This window comes from Camelus dromedarius, chromosome 14, assembly GCF_036321535.1.
Source record: "Camelus dromedarius isolate mCamDro1 chromosome 14, mCamDro1.pat, whole genome shotgun sequence".
Lineage (NCBI taxonomy): Eukaryota > Metazoa > Chordata > Mammalia > Artiodactyla > Camelidae > Camelus > Camelus dromedarius.
Window position 1 is genome coordinate 24851211 of NC_087449.1, and position 20984 is coordinate 24872194.

The 20984-nt window shown below is 33.3% G+C and overlaps 1 protein-coding gene across 4 annotated transcripts in view; it reads left to right on the forward strand.

Moving 5' to 3' along the window:
- Positions 1-20984, forward strand: part of DOCK7 (dedicator of cytokinesis 7) — a 178818-nt gene that overhangs the window by 17523 nt on the left and 140311 nt on the right. For all 4 annotated transcript variants that reach the window (XM_031465267.2, XM_031465272.2, XM_031465268.2 and 1 more), the window contains exons 2-9: positions 2174-2279; positions 11268-11443; positions 11632-11700; positions 15601-15730; positions 15825-16037; positions 16353-16438; positions 17020-17086; positions 18010-18159. In XM_031465267.2, coding sequence (XP_031321127.1) covers positions 2174-2279; positions 11268-11443; positions 11632-11700; positions 15601-15730; positions 15825-16037; positions 16353-16438; positions 17020-17086; positions 18010-18159 — 997 coding nt within the window. The remainder of the gene's footprint in view (positions 1-2173; positions 2280-11267; positions 11444-11631; positions 11701-15600; positions 15731-15824; positions 16038-16352; positions 16439-17019; positions 17087-18009; positions 18160-20984) is intronic.

Here is a 20984-nt window from a genome sequence, read left to right on the forward strand (position 1 = left end):
TATTTGTTTTGACAAATGTATAATGACATGTATTCATCATGATAGTATCATACAGAATAGTTTCCCTGCCCTAAAAATCCCCTGTGCATTACTTTTTCCTCCCTTCCTTTTCCTCTCCTCTCTCAACCCCTGACAACCACTGTTTTTTTTTCCCCCTCCATAGTTTTGCCTTTTCCAGAATGTGAAATAGTTGAAATTATGCAGTATTGTAGCCTTTTTAGATTGGCTTCTTTCACTTGGCAGTATTCTTTTAAGGTTCTTCCATGTCTTATTTTGGCTTGATAGCACATATCTTTTTATTGCTGAATAATAGTCCATTGTATGAATGTATCATAGTTTATCTATTTACCTATTGAAGGATACGCTTCCAAGTTTTGGCAACTATGAATAACAAATTAGCCTTTTATAAAACACAGATATGATCTCAAGTACCTCAAGTCACCCATAAAGAAAAAGTTGAGTTAATTAAGTATCTTGAACCTTAAAGAATAACTCTTACCTTTGTATCAGAAATTTCTAATTGAGTGGTTAGCTCATAACAGTGCTAGTGTGTGGAATGATTGAATATGAAAAAAGGAAGGAAGTATGGAAGAGAAGAAAGAGGGGGAAAGATTATATCATACATTTGGGTAATTTTGGGGAAATGAGATTTCCAGAATTTAGCTGGAAATTCGAATGAGCACTAAGATGTTCCGGGCTCTGAATTCAACCATTAGTTTGAGAAAACTCCAGAATAAAAGTATCATCAAGCTGGCCCAGAATCAAGGGCAGTAGGCCTGTTTCACTTTATGTGCAATGGGATGGTAGGAAGAAAGTGGGGTTTATTTTTTGGAAAAAAGTGAAAAAACAGAGGACAAGTTTTATAAAATAGGGAAGTGGCCAGTTGATAATTATAGGGTGGTGGTTAGATATTGACATCAGGAAAATAATTGCACAAAATCCATCAGTAGGTGGCTTTATTTTGTTCTTGAGTTACAGTTTTTACTTAGTAAAAATATTACTAATGTGAGGAAGTTACTTAGTTACTGGACTTAAGACTGAATATTTCAGTTTATAATTTGTGAAATCTAAGGAATACAGAGATTAATAAGTTACAAGGTCATTTGAATGTCTAAAATACTTTTGTTTTAGAAATGTTATATAAGTAAATTTGAAATACTAGTATTCCCCAAAGGGTCAACAACCAGCCTGAAATTGTGGAACTTCTAAACTGTAATCCGGATTCAAATAAAGACTTATTGGTCAAGATATGGTAATACATTTGTGATTTACTTCACTTGTCAATAAATTCAGCAATAATATATATTTCATAGGGCTAGACATTTCTCTGTTTTAAAAGCCATATGCTAAATATTTTATGGAAAATAGCAATTAATGAAACCACTGCCTCTTTATATAGGGCATAACATAAATGTAGAAAAATAGCTAGGAAGGAGGAAAAAGAAGTTAGGTTATGGTAGATGCTCTGAAGGTTTGAAGAAAGGTGGTATTATTTTTAACTGCGGGGAGTCTAGAAGTATGGAATTCTCGCCATTTGAGTTTTACCTTTAAAATTAGTTAAGAATTGAATTTGTGGATACATGAGAGAAACAGCATTCTAGGAAACAATTTATGTTCACTGAGAAAAATTTGGGGAAAGATATATAAGGCTGAAAGGTGATTAGGGTCAGATTATGGAAGGCCATTAATGCCAGAGTATAAAAGGACATTTTTTATAAGTTTAGTAAAAATAGGGAATAGTTTTCTAGGGCATGAGTGAAGGGCTGGTGATATTAGAAAGGAAAGAACAGTGTTTTTCTTCCTAATTCTTGTCATTTGTTGATTTGTTTATAAAGTATTTTAGAATTAATTTTATATCCTTAAAATATATACACTTCAATATAATCTTACTGTAGCTTAAAGCTCTATCATAAGTCAGAGTATGTTCCCTGAAATACAGTATACAAAAAAAGAAAAGCCTTATGTAATTTGGCTGTCACTCTTGTACCCTACATCAGCATTATAAAGATATTTTACTGTAATTATAAGCAGCGTTTACCAGAATATCAATAGCGTTGATATGCTGAGATTTGTTGTTCTTTAAATGAATCTTTAATATACTTAGCTTTCTCTCATTTTAAACTAGATTGTTTTCGTTTTAAAATAAATGTATATGCTGTTGTTGTTGTTGTAGAACTGTGGCTGCTGAAGTTAGGAAGCAGATATCTGGACAGTACAGTGGTTCTCCCCAGCTGCTCAAAAACCTCAACATTGTTGGCAATATATCCCATCATACCACAGTAAGTAGCGTATTTAAAATATGGTATGTCACTGTTGTATTCTGACTAGGCCCTGAAAGGATGGTGGAAAGAAGAGAGCCAGTAGATGGGGTTCCATCACTAGTCTCACAACCTTATTTGTTGCTGTCTCACTCTTCCCTGAAATTTAAGTTAGGGGAGTGTTAGGAGATGTTATAGAAGTATTGATTTCCTAGTCAACTCTGAAACTTTACATCCAGGATTTAATCAACTCTGAAATTTAATTAGAGCTTATCAGATCCAGGGTGATTCATACATATTCCTAAGATTTAGGAGTCTATTCTAGAAATAATAGGTACTGAAGTAAATATTAAATAATTATGTGGATTCATAGTATTATCTATTTCCTTTATTAGAAAAGAATATATAGTTATCGAATTATTGCTTTAAGCCTAGGGCTGTGTCAGAGACATAAACATATGTTTTCTTACTAAAGAGGCTGGAGTGAAGATAATCCGTTTTGATAAAAACACTGATACTTACTAGTTATAGTAGGAGTAGGAATTAAAAATATACCTCCACATGTCAAAAACTAAAAAAAAGTAATTACGAGGCCTGACTTGGGTAGAGTTATATTAGCACATTTAGCTATGAAACAGTATCAATTATTGAACAAACATGGTATGCCTGAGCATAATAGTTTGATTGGCTTATAATGACGTGTTTATCATGTTTGTGTTAAAATTTTAAAACATAGAATTTACTTTTAACAACAGTAACATGTGATTGGAGACATTCTAGAATATGTAGATTTCTGGGTGATTTCAATGTACATGGACATGATCCTTCTAACACCCTCTCAGTGTCTTGAACTCCTCTTTTCTACTGATTCCCTGCATCCTGTATTGCATATACCTTAACTATTCACTTCCATAGTCGTACCCTAGATTTAGTCATTATGAATAACTGTAAGCCTTCTGTAATCTCAGTTTTATGCTTCCTGTTCTCTGGCTACCACTTCTTATCTTTCTTGCTCTCTTGTTCTGGTGCTCTGACTCCAACCCAACCAGGACCTGGAATCTATGATCCTCCTAACTTTTTTCTGTCTCTCAACCCTTGATGTCCTCTTTTCTCTTCTTACCAAACTTAAATTATTTGTTGATCATTATAATTACTCTCTTGCATATACCCTTGAAATCCTTAACTTCTCATGTCACTGGCACAATCTCAGTGCTGTTTAAGCCAATTCTCTGCTTACTTCATACCTGCACTTGTGCAGCTGAGTGTGGCTGGAGAAAACACACTATCCTATTGACTGGTCTCACTTTAAATTTATGACCCTAACTCATGAAGGCTTTAGCATTGCGAGGCAAACATTGTATTTTCCTAGTCCATTCATTCTCCCACTATTTTAGTTGACTCATTTCATGCCTCCTACTCTTTCCTTAAACCCTAATTGCTCTTCCCCATTTTCACTCTTAGGATGACTTAGCTTCCTGTTTCACTGAAAAAACTGAAGCAGTCGGAAGGGACTTCCATATACTCCTACCACCAAGTGTGTTCACCTTTTATCATCTGTACCAGTATTATCTATCTATTCATCACTTACTTAAAATGAGTCACTAGTGAACTAGAGTCCAACTTCTCTCAATTACTTAAATACAGTACTTTAGTAATTTTCCCTTCCCTTTTATGTCATCATGTTTTCTCTCTGTTTACTGGGTCATGCCCATCAGTACACAAACATGCTGTTATTTCTCCCATTTAAAAAAAAAAATCCTGCTTTTTTTGCCCCACTTTTCCGTCAGTCTCCAGCCTCCAATATTTCTTTGCTCTTTTTTTACAACAAAATTCCTTTAAAGTGTTGTCAGAGCTTGTTGACTTCAATTTATCTTCTTGTATTCTCTCTGAAAAAGTTCTTTTTAAATTATGGGAATCTTCAAACATACACAGAAGTAGAAGACTAGTATAAACATTGACATTTAAAAAATTTAACCACAGTGCTGTTATCACACTTAACAAAATTAACAGTCTGTAATTCTTTGGTATCATCTAATATCCAGTGCATGTTAAATTTTCTTGATTATTTCACACATATCTTTTTATAGTTGGTTTATTCAAATTGAGATTAAACAAAATCCACAGATGGAATTTGGCTTAGATCACTTGCATTAAAAAAAGGGCAGTTTTTCCCTTCCCCAACTTTTTTTAAAAATAAGTTTCAAGTATACAACATAGTGTTTCACTATTTTTAAAGGTCGTACTCCATTTATAGCTATTATAAAATATTGGCTATATTCCCAGTGCTGTGCAATATATCCTTTTAGCTTACTTATTGTCCACATACTAATCTGTACCTCTTGATTTCCTACCCTTATCTTGCCCGCACCCCAACTGGTATAGTTTTCTATACCTGAGTCTGTTTCTTTTTTGTTATATTCACTAGTTTGTTTTATTTTCTAAATTCCACATATAAGTAATATCATAAAATACCTGTCTTTGTCTGTCTGACTTACTTCACTAAGCATAATACCCTCCAAATCCATCCTTGTTGTTGCTTATATGTTCAACTAATATTCTACAAGGGAGCCAAGGGGAAAGGATAGTCTCTTGAACAAGTGGTGTTGGGAAAACTAGATGAACACATGTAGAGCAATAAAATTGGTCCCCTGCCTTATACCATTCATAAAAATTAAGTTGAAATGGATCGAAGTCTCTTAAGCATAAGACCTGATACTATAAAATCCCTAGAAGAAAATGTAGAGAAGAAACTCTTTGATAATGGTCTTGGAAATGATTTTGCTGGATATGACACCAAAAGCACAGACACCAAAGGCAAAAATCAACAAATTGGAACTACATCAAACTTAAAAGCTTTTGCACAGCAAAAGAAACAGTTATCAAGATGAGAGGCAACCTATGGGAGAAAAATTTTGCAAATCACGTATCAGATACGGAGTTAATATCCAAAGTATATAAAGAATTCATACAACTCAACAACAGAAAGACAGTCTGATTAAAAATGGGCAGAAGAACTAAATAGACAGTTTTCCAAAGAAGTCATCCAAATTGCTAACAGATACATGAAAAAGTGCTCAACATCACTAATCATCAAGAAAACATGAAAACTACAATCCGCTATCACCTCACACCTGTCAGAATAGCTGTCTTCAAGAAGACAAGGGATAATAAGTGCTGACAAGGATGTGGAGAAAGGGGAAACTTTCCGTGCTGTTGGCTGGAATGTAAAGTGGTGCAGCCACCGTGGAAATCAGTATGGAAGTTCCTCAAAAAACTAAAAATAAAACTACCGTATGATCCTGCAATTTCACTTCTGGGTATTCATTTCAAGAAAATGAAAACACTAATTTGAAAAGATGCACGTACCCCAGTGTTCATAGCAACAATATTTACAATAGCCAAGATACGGAAGCAACTTAAGTGTCCATCAACAGACCAATGGATAATGAAGATGTGGTGTATATATATATGTGTCCAAACATACAGTGGAATACTACTCCCTCCCCCAACTTTTAACTTCATTTGTTTTTATGCCATTGACTTGTTGAGGAAGTTGCATTAGTTGTCCTACAGAATTTCTTGCCATTCGGATTTTATGTTTACTTCCTTATAAACTTGTTTCTCTATCTCCTGTATTTCCTGTAACAGATTAGGTTCTGGTTCAACTTTTTTGAAACTTCTTCCTTGTAGATGTGTTTCTCTATCTTCTGTATTTCCTATATCTGATTAGATTCATGTTCAACTATTTTTTTTAAAAACAGCTTTATTGAGATTTATTTCACATACCATATAATTCACGCATTTAATTTACAATTCATTGGATTTCATATATTCACAGATATGTACAATCACTACAAATCAATTTAGAGTATTTTCATCACCTCAAAAAGAAACTCTTTGGCTATCATCCTTTTAATCCCCCTTTTCTCCAGACCAAAACAACCACTAATCAAGTACCAGAATTTTGATTGCACACCAGAAGGGATTGAAAGAGATCTTAACACTAAACATGTTAGTCAAAATTCCAGTGCAGTGATTGTTGAAGTAAGACAGTGTGTCACATTGCCTGTGAAAGAATCCATAGGGCTTCACTATTGGTTCTTGTCATCCTTTAACCCTGCTTACTGCCCTGTCGCTCTTTGTTATAAAATCATGTTGCATCTCCTTCCTTGGATCTGTAAATACAGGATCTTTCTTTGGAGTCCTACAAAGTAATATATAGTTGTAAGCAGCTTATCACAGCATCCCAAAATTAACCCAGGCAGTTGTCTCTGATAGGAGTCAGAGAGAGTAGAGACATTTGTAGCAAAAATAAATTTGTTTCCTTGCTACAAGTCTAGCTAATTATTACACCTAGAAAGCCAGCGACTTTGTGTGAGTTTAGAAAACAAGATCATTTATCATTTCTGTGATTTAGTATTTTTAAGAGTGTCATAGGATACTTCCCTACCCTAACACTTATCTCTTGATATGGTTGGCTATTCTTTGAGGAGAGGTTAATTTTGAATTAGACATATGTAAGGACTCCCAGCTTTTGTCTTTATTTTCATTGAGTATTCATTTGTGACACTTTGAATCCTGAAAGATATACTGCCCTAGAAATAATGCATGGGTGTGAAGCATTGACTTATAAAGTTTCCAAAAAAATGTTTATTTAAATGTGTGTATATGTGTATTTATAGTGTGGTAAAATATACATAACATAAAATTTATCAGTTTGACCATTTCTCAGTGTACAATTCAGTGGTATTAAGTATATTCATAGTGTTGTGCAAACCTCCACCACTATCATCACCACTGTCCATTTCCAGAACCTTTTAATTAACCCAAACTGAAAACCTATACCCATTAAACAGTAATTTCATATTCCCCCACTTCTTTCTAATCCATAGTAACCTCTGTTCTATTTATTATCTCCATGAATTTGTCTATTATATGTACCTCATGTAAGTGGAATTGTACAATATTTGTATTGTACAATTTGTGTCTGGCTTATTTTACTCAATATAATGTCCTCAAGGTTCACCCATATTATAGCATTTGTTAGAATTTCATTCCTTTTTGAGGCCGAATAATATGCCATTGTATGTGTATACTATATTTTGTTTATCCATTCATCTGTTGATGGACATTGGATTGTTTCCATCTTTTGGCTATTGGTAATGATGCTGCTGTGAACATGAGTGTGCAAGTATCTGTTTGAGCCTCTATTTTCAATTTCTTGGAATGTATACCTAGAAGTGAATTTGGTAGAGCAGATGGTAATTCTGTGTGTTTTGTTTTTTGTTTTGGAACCACCGAATTGTTTTCCACTGCAGCCGTACCACTTTGCATTCCCGTCAGCAGTGCACAGGACTTCCATTTCCTCTGTATCCTCTCCTACGCTTGTTATTTTCCATTTTTTGGTAATAGCCATCATAATGGATGTGATGTAATATCTTGTGTTTTTGATTTGCATTTACTTCATTCCATTAATTTTATGTTGTATTTTCATTTAGTTCAATGTAATTTTAAAATTTCACTTTTTAGAACTCCTCTGTGACTCGTGGATTATTTGGAACTGTGTTGTTTAGTTTCCAAATGTTTGGAGGTTTTCCTAGTATCTTTCTGTTGATAATTTCTAGTTTGATTACATTATGGTCAGAGAATACAGTCTGTATGATTTCAGTTCATTTAAATTTGTTGGGGTTTGTTTTAAGGCTCAGGGTATGGTCTATCCTGGTGTTTACTTTTTGGGCCTTTGAAAAGAGTGTTTTTTTCTGCTGTCGTTGGGCGGACTGTTCTATAAATGTCAGTTAGATCCTATTGGTTGATGGTGCATTGAATTTTACCATATTCTTCTTGATTTTTCCGTCTGGTTTTCTTTTAGTTGTTGAGAGAGATAATCTTGGAGTCTCCAACTGTACCTGTAGATATGTCTTATTTCTTACTTTAGCTCTATCAGTTTTGCTTCATGTAATTTATAGCTCTTTTGTTTAGTACATGCCCACATTTAAGGTGCTGTGAATCATAGCTGTTATCAGGTAATGTCCCTCTTTATCCAATACTTTTCTTTGTACTGAAGTCAGGGTACTTTATCTGAAATTAATATAACCACGTCTACTTTCTTTTGATTAATGTATATGTGTTATATCTTTTTCCATCCTTCTATTTTCAGCCTCCTTATAGTATATTATTTGAAGTGAGTGTTTTGTATTCCATAGAGGTGCATCATGTTTTTAAATCCATTCTGCCAATCTTTTCTTTTTTTAATTGGTGTATGTAGACCATTTACATTTAATATTATTATCATTCTGCAAGGGCTTTAATCTGCCATTTTATTTTTTATTTGTTCTCTCTGCTTTTTGATTCTCTAGTGTCTTTTTTATGTCTTCCTGTGGGTTGCCTGAACTTTTTTAGAATTCCATTTTGATTTATCTGTAGTGTTGTTAACTGCATATCTTTGTATAGCCTTTTTAGTGACTTATAATACATATAATATAAGGCATTATATATATACATAACTTATCATGTATAAGTATTGACATTTTACCAGTTTGAGTGAAGTGCAGAAATCTTTTGTACCTTTATGTCTTTTTACCCTGTAGGTATTATATTATATATTCTGACACTGTCCCAGCAGTAAGGAGAAGGGGTTCCTTGTTACTGCTACATACATGGGAATGGGTGCCCAGATTCTCTGTGTGGTCTCCATTGACATTGTAGGAGTGGGGGACTCATTACCTTCCAGTAGATATGAAAATCTCAGCTCCCTACTCTGACTTCTCTGACATCATGCTGGTGGGGAGTATTGGAATGGTGTGTTACAGCTTAGTGGGGGTCAGTCTAGCTCCCCATTTGGCCTTTGTGGCTGTGGACATGGGTGGGACTACAGTTTTTCATGTGATGTTTGGCTGGAGTAGGGTGGTTATTGTCTAGGAGTTTTCTGTTTTGCTCAGCTGTTGCTTTCTCGGTGGTTTGGCCGGGGAGAACAGGCTTTGGTGGTTTTTGCTGGTGGTGGTGGTGGTTTTTTTCCCCTGCGCTCTTTGGTGTTTCTAGATTGTGGGCTTCTCTAGCTCCAAATCTGGAGTATATTAAGTCAAGAAGAAATTTTAAGTAACTCATTGCTGTACTGTTCCTTGGGTCCTGAGATCCCTGTTGGTGTGCCTTTTCTCTCTCCACCTTTCAGAGTCATCTTGTGTTTATTTTATAAACAACATGAAGTGTTTGTAGTTGTAATTAGTGGGAACAATAGAGAAAAGTACGTCTACTCCATCTTCCTAGAAGTGGAAGTACCTCCTCGTAACTTTTGAGGTTGAGTGCTTTTTCATGTGCTAACTGGCTATTCTTACATCTTCCTTTGTGAATGTCTTATCACCTTCCCCTTATCCCCCATTTAATTGAGAAGATAGTTTGTTTTTACGGTTGAGATGAAGGACTTCTTTATGTATTCTAGATGCCAGTCCCTTATTAAATATATCTTGTAAGTATTTTCTTTTAGTGTGGCTTGCCTATTCATTTTCTTAGCTGTTTTTTGGGGGGGGCATTTCATTATTTACTTAAATAATTTACTGAGGTAAAATTCACAGTCTAGAAATTAACCATTTTAAAATGAACAATTCTTAAATTAAAAAAAATGAACAATTCAGTGGCATTTAGTACATTCACAGTGTTCTTAACTGTCTTTTGATGTGTCAGATTTTCTTTTATGATTATCCCTTTCTGTCATGTTTAAGAAACCTTTGCATACTTCCAAATTTTGAAGACATACTCCTATAACTCCTTCTATCAGCTTTATAGTTTTAGCATTATTGTTTATATCTGTGATCCGTTGCAAGTTCATTTTTGTACATGTTATGATATAAGGATTAAGATTCATTTCCACCCCCATATAGATAATTTTTTCAGCAACAGTAGTTGAAAAAGATTTCCCTTTCCCTGATGAATTTCTTCTTTCTCTCTATCAAGAACATTGTGATAGTGTATTATGTACTTGGTAGAATGGCTAAGATAGAATGCTTATGAGAGAAAACCATGAATTTTAGGGCTTAAAGACCCAGTTTAAATTTTTGTTCTATCATTTTGTGGCTATTTTATTTTCAGAAATTAATTTATTTGAGCACAATTGCCTTTACTTGTAGAATTGAAATAGTAATTATCTCTAACTTACAGAGTTTGGGGAGGCTTCAGTGAGAATACACACAATGATGATGATAATAATAGCTACTATCAATGGGTAGAAATCAAAGTTTTGGCAAGGTCGCACCCTCTTCAGAGGCTCCCTTCAAAATCAGTTTCTTGCCTCTTCCAGATTCTGTTGGCTGCTTGTGGCCACATCATTTCCATCTTTAAGACCAGAATCTTCAAATCTGTTTGCTGTGTCTCCGTATGGCTTTTGTGTGGCCCAAACCTCCCTCTTTCTTCGATATATATGATTACATTTAGGACCGACTAAGATAATCCAGGATAATGACCCTATTTGAAGGTCCTTAATGATGTCTTCAGGCACTCTTTTATTTTATGTTTTATTTGTTTATTTATTTTCACATATAAGGTCCGTGGATTGGGATGTGGAGATCCTTTGGAGGGCCATTTTTCAATGTATTGCAGTGTGGTTATACATTTTTACTAGGATTATCAACAACAGCGTACAAAGTAAAAGCACCATTAAGAAGCTTAGCAATGAAACTTTCAAACTATAAAAAAGAATTCCTTCAACGAGCATTTTGTCACTGTAAAGTATTATGGAACTGTTAATTATCTTTACTGTTTTTATGTGAAGGTTATGGGCAGAATCTAAGCAAGAAGATCAAAGAGAGTATGACCCGAAGCATAAAGGAGTATGAGGCCAACACCTTGTGGTTTCTTTAGTGCATCTGGCTGAATATCTGTTGACATTTTAGAAATAACTAGGTCACAAACATATTATATTTTAAAAAAATAATAAATTTTCTTTGCTTAAAGTTTTAAAATTCTTGCATCCACCTCTTCCTTTCTACCCACCTCTCATGCCCACCCCTCTTTATAAAGGTGCCCCTTACTGAAGCAGTGGATCCAGTGGATTTGGAAGATTACCTCATTACTCATCCCTTAGCTGTGGATTCTGGGCCTCTAAGGGATTTGGTTGAGTTCCCTCCAGATGATATTGAAGTGGTTTATAGTCCTAGGGACTGCAGAACCCTTGTTTCAGCTGTACCTGAAGAAAGGTAAAGAGACATTTACCTATTTCTGGGTTTTGGGTAACTATAGAAAGGCTACATTCCATTTTTAAATTTAGATCCTATTTCTTGTGGTTGTGTTGTTTCCTGTTATATGAACAAGAATGCAGCAGTCAAATTCACAAACATCAATGCTTTCCTGTCTAAATTATAAAAAATTTTCTTTTTTAAAATAGTGAAATGGATCCACATGTTAGAGATTGTATAAGAAGTTATACAGAAGACTGGGCAATTGTGATCAGAAAGTAAGTTATATGTTTATAACATTTAAAAATGCTGAGTAGGATCTATAAATGGATTAAGGTGGATAAATACTAATTATGAGACCTGAAAATTCATTTTAAAAAAGAGCTGAAAAAGTAAAAGGACCTTGCATATAGATATTTTCTCCTTAGGAGTTCCGCAACTACTTTCAGTGACTTTCCTTTTAAAATAATAGGTTCGTGGGGCTAGTATTTCTGTATTATCATGGATCATTAATAACTAATAATGATAATGATTTGTGGTTTAATTCTTTTTGAGAAATCATGAGTAAGTATTGATGAATAATTTGTATTTCTCAAAAAGAATCCAATTTATTGAAACTTAAATGGTTAAGATAAATTTAACAGCTAGTTTTCCAGATTGAGCTGTTTGAAAGGTCTCTACCCGTTATCAACTAACTGAATATTTACAGGTCCTTGACGTGTACATCCAATCAAGTAAATATTTGTAAAAAAAATAATGTTTTGTTTTACCATGGAATTAATTTTTCTAATGGATGGTGTTTGAAATATCAGGTCAGACTTTTCTTTTGCTGATTTGCATAATGAAGAAGGGTCTTCATACTGAATCTTCTTAGCCTTATTGTATTTTTCTAAAGGAAATATAATGACTGAAGTAGTGCAGAATTGCTATGACATTATATTTTTGAGACATGAAGTTATCTTTGCTAAGTTGTACTAGCAACAGCGATGTATCCATTGCTTATTGTTTTGCCCTTATGGCTGCTGTCTTATTTCACTGCGTTTAATATTGTGCTAAGCGTCACTCTTGGGGATACTGCTGACATGCTTTTTAGTTTTAGTGTGACCTAATAAAAGCACAGTCGGCTACCCTTTATAAAGAAGAGCTGTTTTTATGAACTTACAATTTTGATAAGTATTACAGTAGCCAGATTTTAGACATTACTGAACATATATGCAAAGAGGTAAAGAGTTTTATGTTCCTCTGTCACATAACTCAAAGTCTTTACCTCTTTGCATGAATGTTGGAAAGTTATAATCAGAAATCCTAATAAAAAGAGATTAGTTGCAAAATATATTAACCTCAGAATCATGGGAGTCTGCTACTTAATTCTAATCATGGAGTTAACGGACTTGATTTAGACAAGAGGGTAAGATAGTAACATTTATGGTTATTTGCTATATGCTAGGCATTTTATTGGATACTTTACACTCACTTCATCTAAGGTTTCAACAGATAAGGTAGCTCAGGCTCATAGTGGTTAAGTAATTTCTTTGAGGTCCCATTAATCAAAAAGTGGGATAGCCAGGAGTAGAACCTAGAAGCATCAGATTCTAATGCTTATATTGTTCTTTTATACTAGATATTATTTATTATCTGCAGTGGTAGGCAGATACAGTATCTCCAGACAAATATGGGTTTACAAAATAAAAAGTGAGCATTAGAACCTAGAATTGCCAACTATTTGATGAAAACCACTTGAAAGAAAATTATCAAACTACAAATAAAAGAACTAACAATTTAGGAAATAGTTAATAGAATATAGATCAAGACCCATACGTGTAACTAATATCCTCAAAGAGATGTGAAAAGATATGGTAACCAAATAAAAAAATCAACTAGTTATCTTTGGAAGTGAAAATTTTGTTCAGTGAAAAAAAATGTTAAAACTCAGCAGATAAGCTTAATGGCAGAGTGAATGTGACTGAAAAGTGGAGTAGTAAGTTATAAGAGGAAACCAAAACATTTTTCTGTAATTCAGCACAGAAGGGTAAAGGGATTCAACACATACTAATTAAGAGGCTGGTATTTGCCAGGCACTGTGCTAATCAATGATGGTACAGCGGTCAACGAAACTAACTCCCTGCCCTCATGGAGCCTACATTCTACTTGGGGTTGAGGGCAATGACAGTAAATAAACACAGATAAATACGTAATACATGTGGCGAAGGCAAATCTTGTAGAGAAAAAAAAGTAGGATAAGGGGGATACGGAGAGCCAAAAATAGGTGATTCTACTTTTTATAACTAATCAGAAGAGGCCTTCCTGAAGAGATGAATTAGAGCAAAGACCTGAAGGAAGCAAGGGAATAAGCCGCCTGGATATCTGGGGGAAGAGTGTATTAGGCAGAGGGAAGAGCAGTACACGCAACGGCTCCATATTGGAAGCTAGGAATGTTCAAGGAATACTAAGGAGGTCAGTGTGGCTGGAACAGAGTAAGTGAGGGAGAGAATGCCAGGATATGAAGTCATAGAAATGGTGATGCTGGGTGGGTAATCATGTAGAGCCTTCTCATAGCAACTGACTAGAAGAACAGAATGATAATATAGAAAAGAGTATTGATCATGAATCATGTCATTCTTCTCAGGTCTCTTGAATTTCATACTATCAATTTTTTAGGACATGAAGCAGAACACAACAGTATTCTGGATTATTAGAGTATCTTAGATATGCAACTTCATGAATTAAGCCCCCCCCCTTTTTTTTTTTACTATATCTCATTTTTATTAAAAAATACAAATATATGTATATGCATGTATGTATATACTTAGGTATATGTATATACTTATGATTATACATATGCCCAGGAAAAGATCCTAAACACTAGTTCAACACTGATAATCTCTGAGTAGTAGAAATATAATGATTTTATTTTTATCAGTCTGTATTTTTAAGTTTTCAGTAAGAAACATGGATTCGTTCTGTAATACTAAAATGTTATTAAAGAAACTTTTTCATGTAGAAAAGCAATAGTGCATTCTGTCCTTTAAGGAAAATAAAAATGTTTCCATTGAGAAAAATGACTAGAAGATAGCTTAATAACTGGTAATGGTCTTTGGCTGTTAAGTTTTGTCTATTTGTTTTTAGTCTACATGGTGTAAAGAGGCAAACAGACCCGTGTTTGAATTCAAACTCTGTCACTTTTCAGGCATTTTTACACAAATTAAGGCACTTTAAACATTTCATGAAAGATTAAAACACCTTCTGAGTAATATCTTTCATATTACTATATTGAGTATTTTTATTTTAGTTCTTCTAGAGAAAAATGCTTTTATTTTGTGATTATGTTGTGATGTGAACATGATGTAGCTGCTGTGCAATACCTTTAGCAACAAGACGTGTTGTGAATAATTCATATCAAGTGTGATTCTTTACTATTTCATAAATTGACTGATAGAACCATATCATCCTCTGGTAATTATGATTTTTTTTTGCTCCAATTAAAAATTTGCCCAGTTTGACTGTATGGGGTGTGGCACAGTAATTGCTCTTTGATCCTACTGTCTGAGATTCTTGGATATTGGATTGTTAAGGAGTAAGTTTACGCTAAGAGTTATTCTTAGACTACTGCATAGATCATATAACAATATATGTTAATTAAGAATGTATGTACATAGTGCTATAGATCTTGCTATTTCTCATTTTAAGAGTCTGAAGCTTTAGATTGTTTAAGATCTTTTGTACATAATGAGATACAGCGAAAGTTTTTTGCCTGTTTGAAATTTTAAGGTTTCGATTCTCTGTATGTTTTTTGCCTTTTTAAAATTTGCATTGTTATAAATGCAGTATATACTTTCTACTCTCTCATTTTATTCTTTAACCCCGCTTTCCATCTTTTCCTTTTACTGACCAATTCTCTGAATTGAAAGTACAACTTAAGTTATACCCACATGATTGGCATGGAGAAGAAGGACAGTATGATTTACTTTTGGAAACTCAATCTGCTTTCTAGTTGGATTAAAGGAACTTTGAATGGAAGTTTTCTTAAATCTCTGATTAAATGTGTAATACACTCAAAACTGCCACATCTTATTATGTAAAGAAATTATGCAGAGAATAGTTGCTTATTACATAATGATGATGGAAAAGTTAAAAATTTTCAAAAACTGATATTTACTTAACTATTTTATTTTGAATAGATATCATAAACTGGGAACAGGATTTAATCCTAATACATTAGATAAACAGAAAGAAAGGCAAAAAGGTTTGCCAAAGCAGGTCTTTGAATCTGATGAAGCTCCAGATGGCAACAGCTACCAGGATGAACAAGTAATACTTTTATTTTTAAATGACTATAAGAAGTTATTTTAAAATAGTTAATTTTTTATTCATTAATTAATATATGTAACATTTTGCATGACAGGATGATCTTAAAAGACGTTCAATGTCAATAGACGATACTCCAAGGGGTAGCTGGGCCTGCAGTATTTTTGACTTGAAAAATTCACTTCCTGATGCTTTGCTTCCCAATTTGCTTGATCGAACTCCAAATGAAGAAATAGACCGTCAGAATGATGACCAAAGGAAATCAAACCGTCACAAGGAACTCTTTGCTTTGCATCCATCACCAGATGAGGTATAGATATTTGGATATAAAAAAGCAAATGATTATTAAGATACATATTTTGGGAGTATGAATTGTATACAGTATTATAATAATGTAGAGAACAAAACTTAACTAAAACATAGCAATGCTTTTTATAAATGAAACATAATTGATCACACTTATGATCTAATGACTCCTGTTAGAGGATAAATAGGCCATTCATTTCTGTGTTCAGTTGTGAAGATTAAAAGTAGTAGATTAATAAAATAAGTTCCTAAAAAATAAATTGTAAAGTGTTGAAATATGGTAAGCGCATTCATTTTGGTGTTGCTTGTCAATTTGTAGGAAGAACCAATAGAACGACTTAGTGTTCCTGATGTGCCCAAAGAACATTTTGGTCAAAGACTTCTTGTAAAATGTTTATCATTGAAGTGAGTATCTGTTTTGTTTACTATATAACTTTTATTTACTGGAATAATATTTTGAGTACATATATAACAAAATCCCAGTAGATTTTATACTTGTGTTTGTGTCCTTTTGAAAAGTATCATTCTATACATAATTTTAAATGCTAACTAAGTATTTAATCTTGCCTATGAAACTTAGCTTTAGAGCATTTTTGGCTCACAGGTGAAGATGATTCTTTGCTTCACTATGCAATTAGTCTTAAAATTGGAAAAATATTCACTGAGATCTACAGTATTTTATCAGACACTGTTCCTGGCTTGGGGAATATAAAGATAAAGTATCTTTTTTTCTTAGGGTCGATTTTATATTTGTTACATGGTAGACTTTTTTTTTTTAAGATTTTGAAGTATGCATAAATGGTTGATTTAGACTTTGAAAGATATACATGGGAAAGTGTGTTTCAGGAAGAAGGGTAGCATAGATGGTGTAGCACCAATGTAGAAAAGTACAAGGTATTGAGAGAATTTATTTTTGGAAAGAGATTTCTCTGCATTGTGTATTTTATATTTATTTGTTAACTTCTTCATCCTTTTCCTTCCTGAAGGTTTGAGATTGAAATTGAACCCATTTTTGCAAGTTTGGCTTTATATGATGTCAAGGAAAAGAAAAAGGTGAGGCTATATAATTTGAATGTAGTCTTTTGTTACAATCATAGATTTCAGAAACCTGTTTTTAAGTAGTTTTATAAGATAAATTAGTAATTATTTTTGAGAATTATTAAACATGAATTTTTTAAGAGAAAACAGAAATTTAAGACTTATTAAGTATTTTCTTACTGTAAGTAGTAAAGTTGACCTAGTTTTTATTTCATTGAAAGAGTTCCAAAAGCAAGTAGCAGAAGCGACTTTCTTTTAATTTAAGAAATAGAAAATATAATTTTAAGCAAACAATGTATAAAGGGTTAGAATAATGGTAACAGTGAATTTATATTGATATAATTTTGAAATTCTTACTAGCTGAAAGATCATGTATGTATATTTTAAATATTCTTGCCTAAGATATTGCCCTTAGATTTGCCATCATATCTTTATTACGCTTAGGAGTTTTTCAGACCACTATTTCATACAGCATTTCAATATCCTAAGCCTAATGTGTAGTAGAAACTTGAAATGCCTGTAGTAACTTCTGCTGTAAACAGTTATGGGTTTCTATAGCAGAACTCTACTTCAGCGACTTGTATTTGCTAAATCAAATCTTCTGAGATATCATTTATATAATTTTTTAAAGACTCATTGGAGTAATTCATCTCAGTGATAATTTCTTTGTAAAATTTCTAATCAAAAGGTTGCATTTCTAATCAAATGAGCTTGGGATATTGTTTTTCAGAATATGTTTTTGCATTATATTTCCAAATTGCAGATTTTTTTTTTGCTTTGATTTAGACATGTAAAGATTGGTCAGTGAAATATATGGGAAACTGTATGTTAGTATAATGCTCTAGTATCTGAAGTATTTTAAGACTGAGTACGTATGATTTTTGTGTTTTTTTTTAAATGCACCGATTTTAAATTTAATATATGAATATATTTTTTAGATTTCAGAAAATTTTTATTTTGACCTTAATTCTGAGCAGATGAAAGGATTATTACGTCCACATGTACCACCTGCTGCCATTACCACCCTGGCAAGATCAGCTATTTTTTCTATCACTTATCCTTCGCAAGATGTTTTTCTTGTAATAAAGGTGAGAATAATGCTAAATGTGTTTGTTTATTTGTGTTGCATCTGTATGCTTGTATCCTTATCAATATTGTAAGCTTTTCAAGGGCAAAGATTTTATCTTTACCTATTTTTTCATCTTAATATTTCTTAATAATTTTGGATGTACACTATAGGTACTACTAAATTTTGATTTTAAGGAATTGGTTCATGTGATTGTGGGAGCTGGCAAGTTTTAAATGTGTAGGGGAGGATGACAGGCTAGAAATTCAGGTAAGAGTTGATGTTGTAGTCTTGAGTATGAATTCTGCATGGCAGCAGACTGGAAACTCAGGCAGGATTTCTATGTTGCAGTCTTGAGAATTCCTTCTTTGAGAAACATTGGTCTTTGTTCTTAAGGCCTTTAACTAACTGGATGAAGCACATCCACAAAACGGAGGGTAATCTGCTTTACTCAAAGTCTACAGATTTAAAAGTTAAGCACCTCTAAAAAATACCTTCACAGCAACATTTAGACTGATGTTTGATCAAACAACTGAGTATCATAGACTAGCCACGTTGACATATAAAATTAACCATCATAGGAGCTATCCTACTTTATCACTCAGTTCCTAAATTACATAAATACTAAAATCCCAGTCCCTGAGATCATGCAGCATTATGATTTGACTGCCAGCTAATTAAGAATAAAGATTACAAATTCTAAAGTCTGAATATTACTAAGATACTTAGCGTAGGGTAACTTAAGACTAATTTACTTGAACTTGACCTTGACTTGAGAGTAGCCTAAAATATATTCCTTAATCATTTTATCTTTATTTATATAAAATTATTATTAAAAGGTAATGAATTTTATAATAAGGTTATAAAGTGGATTGTCATGAAATGAATTTTATTTACCCACAGGAATAATGTCCTAATTTGTGGAAACATTCCTATGAATTCAGGTTAAAATAAATCTTAGTTACAATGAACAGTCCTACAAGCAAAGATTTAGCAGCTGTGGTCTTCAGAAACTCACTGAAGAGTAAAGTTCCAGCTATTAATACAATTGATAAATGTATTTTGCAGATTTATTTTACATGGGAAAATAGTAAGTTTTCATAAAATAAAACATACTTGAGGGAATAAGCTGGAAAGATAGAGATGATGATTGGTATACTGGCTGCTTGAAAATGAAATTATACTATATGATCTCAGCTGTGTAAAATATATACACACACACCTATACACACATAAATGTTTGCAAATACATATGAAAAGATTTTTCTATAATTTCAAAAATATCAAGAAGTTAAAATGTTAAAAAAAATTTTAAAGAAAATGTATTTATGAGGTTTTCTTAAGTCGTAGTCAACAGGATGTTTTGTTTTTTGAGAGGAAAAATCCCTTTGACTTGTGTATTTGTTATAGCTCTACAAGAATAAAAAGGCAAAATCCCAGGGACATACGACAATAAACATTTTGTAGTTCATGCATCTGAGTTGTCTGGTGGTCAGCTGATCTAGGCTATACTCTGTTAGGTGGCTGTGCTCCTTCCAGATATCTGTAGATTGGCTTAGCTTCTTTGTATGTCTCTCTTCTAGCCGGCTAGACTGGCATGTTCTCACGGTGATTGCAGAAGTGCCGAAGAGCATACCCAGTTGCACAGGCATTTTTGTAGCCTATGGTCACATCACAGCAGCTAACATTTTTTTGGCCAAACAGGTCACATGACAGAACATAAGCTCAAGGAACTGTGATATGTACTTGTCCTCTTTATTTGAAGGAATTGGCAATGTCATATAGCCTGAGAGGGGTAAAGGGAGGGTGAAGAGTTGGGACTGTTAGTGTAATCTGTCACTGTCTGCGATACTGAGATTCTGACTCATCTAGAATTACTAATTCCTTGCTCACTTTTGTGCCTGGTTTGTTAGCATGGTTACTTTCTGGTAAATATATGAAGGGGTGATACCATTATGTTTGGATTATTGTTTACCTAAGCTTCTGTGTAGGGAACCAAAAAACAAAGCACCTTGGAAGAAACCCACAAATAGACAAACAAAAACTTGGGTTACAATAAGGTAATGATAATTAAGTTTACTTAAGGATTATTTTAATTAATTTTTTATTGAAGTATGACATACTTATAAAAAGTACACACCAATCAGAAATACATAGTTTGATGAACTATTTCCAAATGAATACGTTTATATTACTACCTACCCAGGTTAAGAAACAAAACATTACCAGAATCCCAGAAATTGCCCTTGTGCCTCATCTTGTTCACTGTTCCTTTTTTTTCCCTGTAATTTTGGCTTGTTTTTGAACACTATATTAGTGGGATCCAACAGTATACATGTAATTTTTACTTGCTTTTTTCTGCTCTACAATGATCATGTGATTAATCTGTGCTACTGTATGCAGCAGTTTGAAAGTTCTTTTACATGACTTTGTAGTATTTCCTTATATGAATGTATCACACTTTATCCATTTTACTGGTAATAGATGTTTTGGTTCATTCAGTTTTGTAACTTGTATCAGCAATTTTGTAAATATTTGCATTCCATGAGTATAGATATATGTACTGATTTCTATTTAGTATATTCCTGAGAGTAGAATTGCTGAATCATAAGATACTTGTATGTCAGCTTTGGTAGATGCTGCCATATAGGTTTCCAGAGTATCTGTGATAGTTGCATTTCCACCAGAACTGAATAAGAGTTTGTTAGTCACACTTGGTATTTATCAGTGTTATAAAAAATTGGATATAAGATACATATAATGAGATCTATATAGTATACAAATGGGTAAACAGCTTGGTGAATTCTTACGTATGTATTCATCTATGTAATCATTACTGAGCTCAAG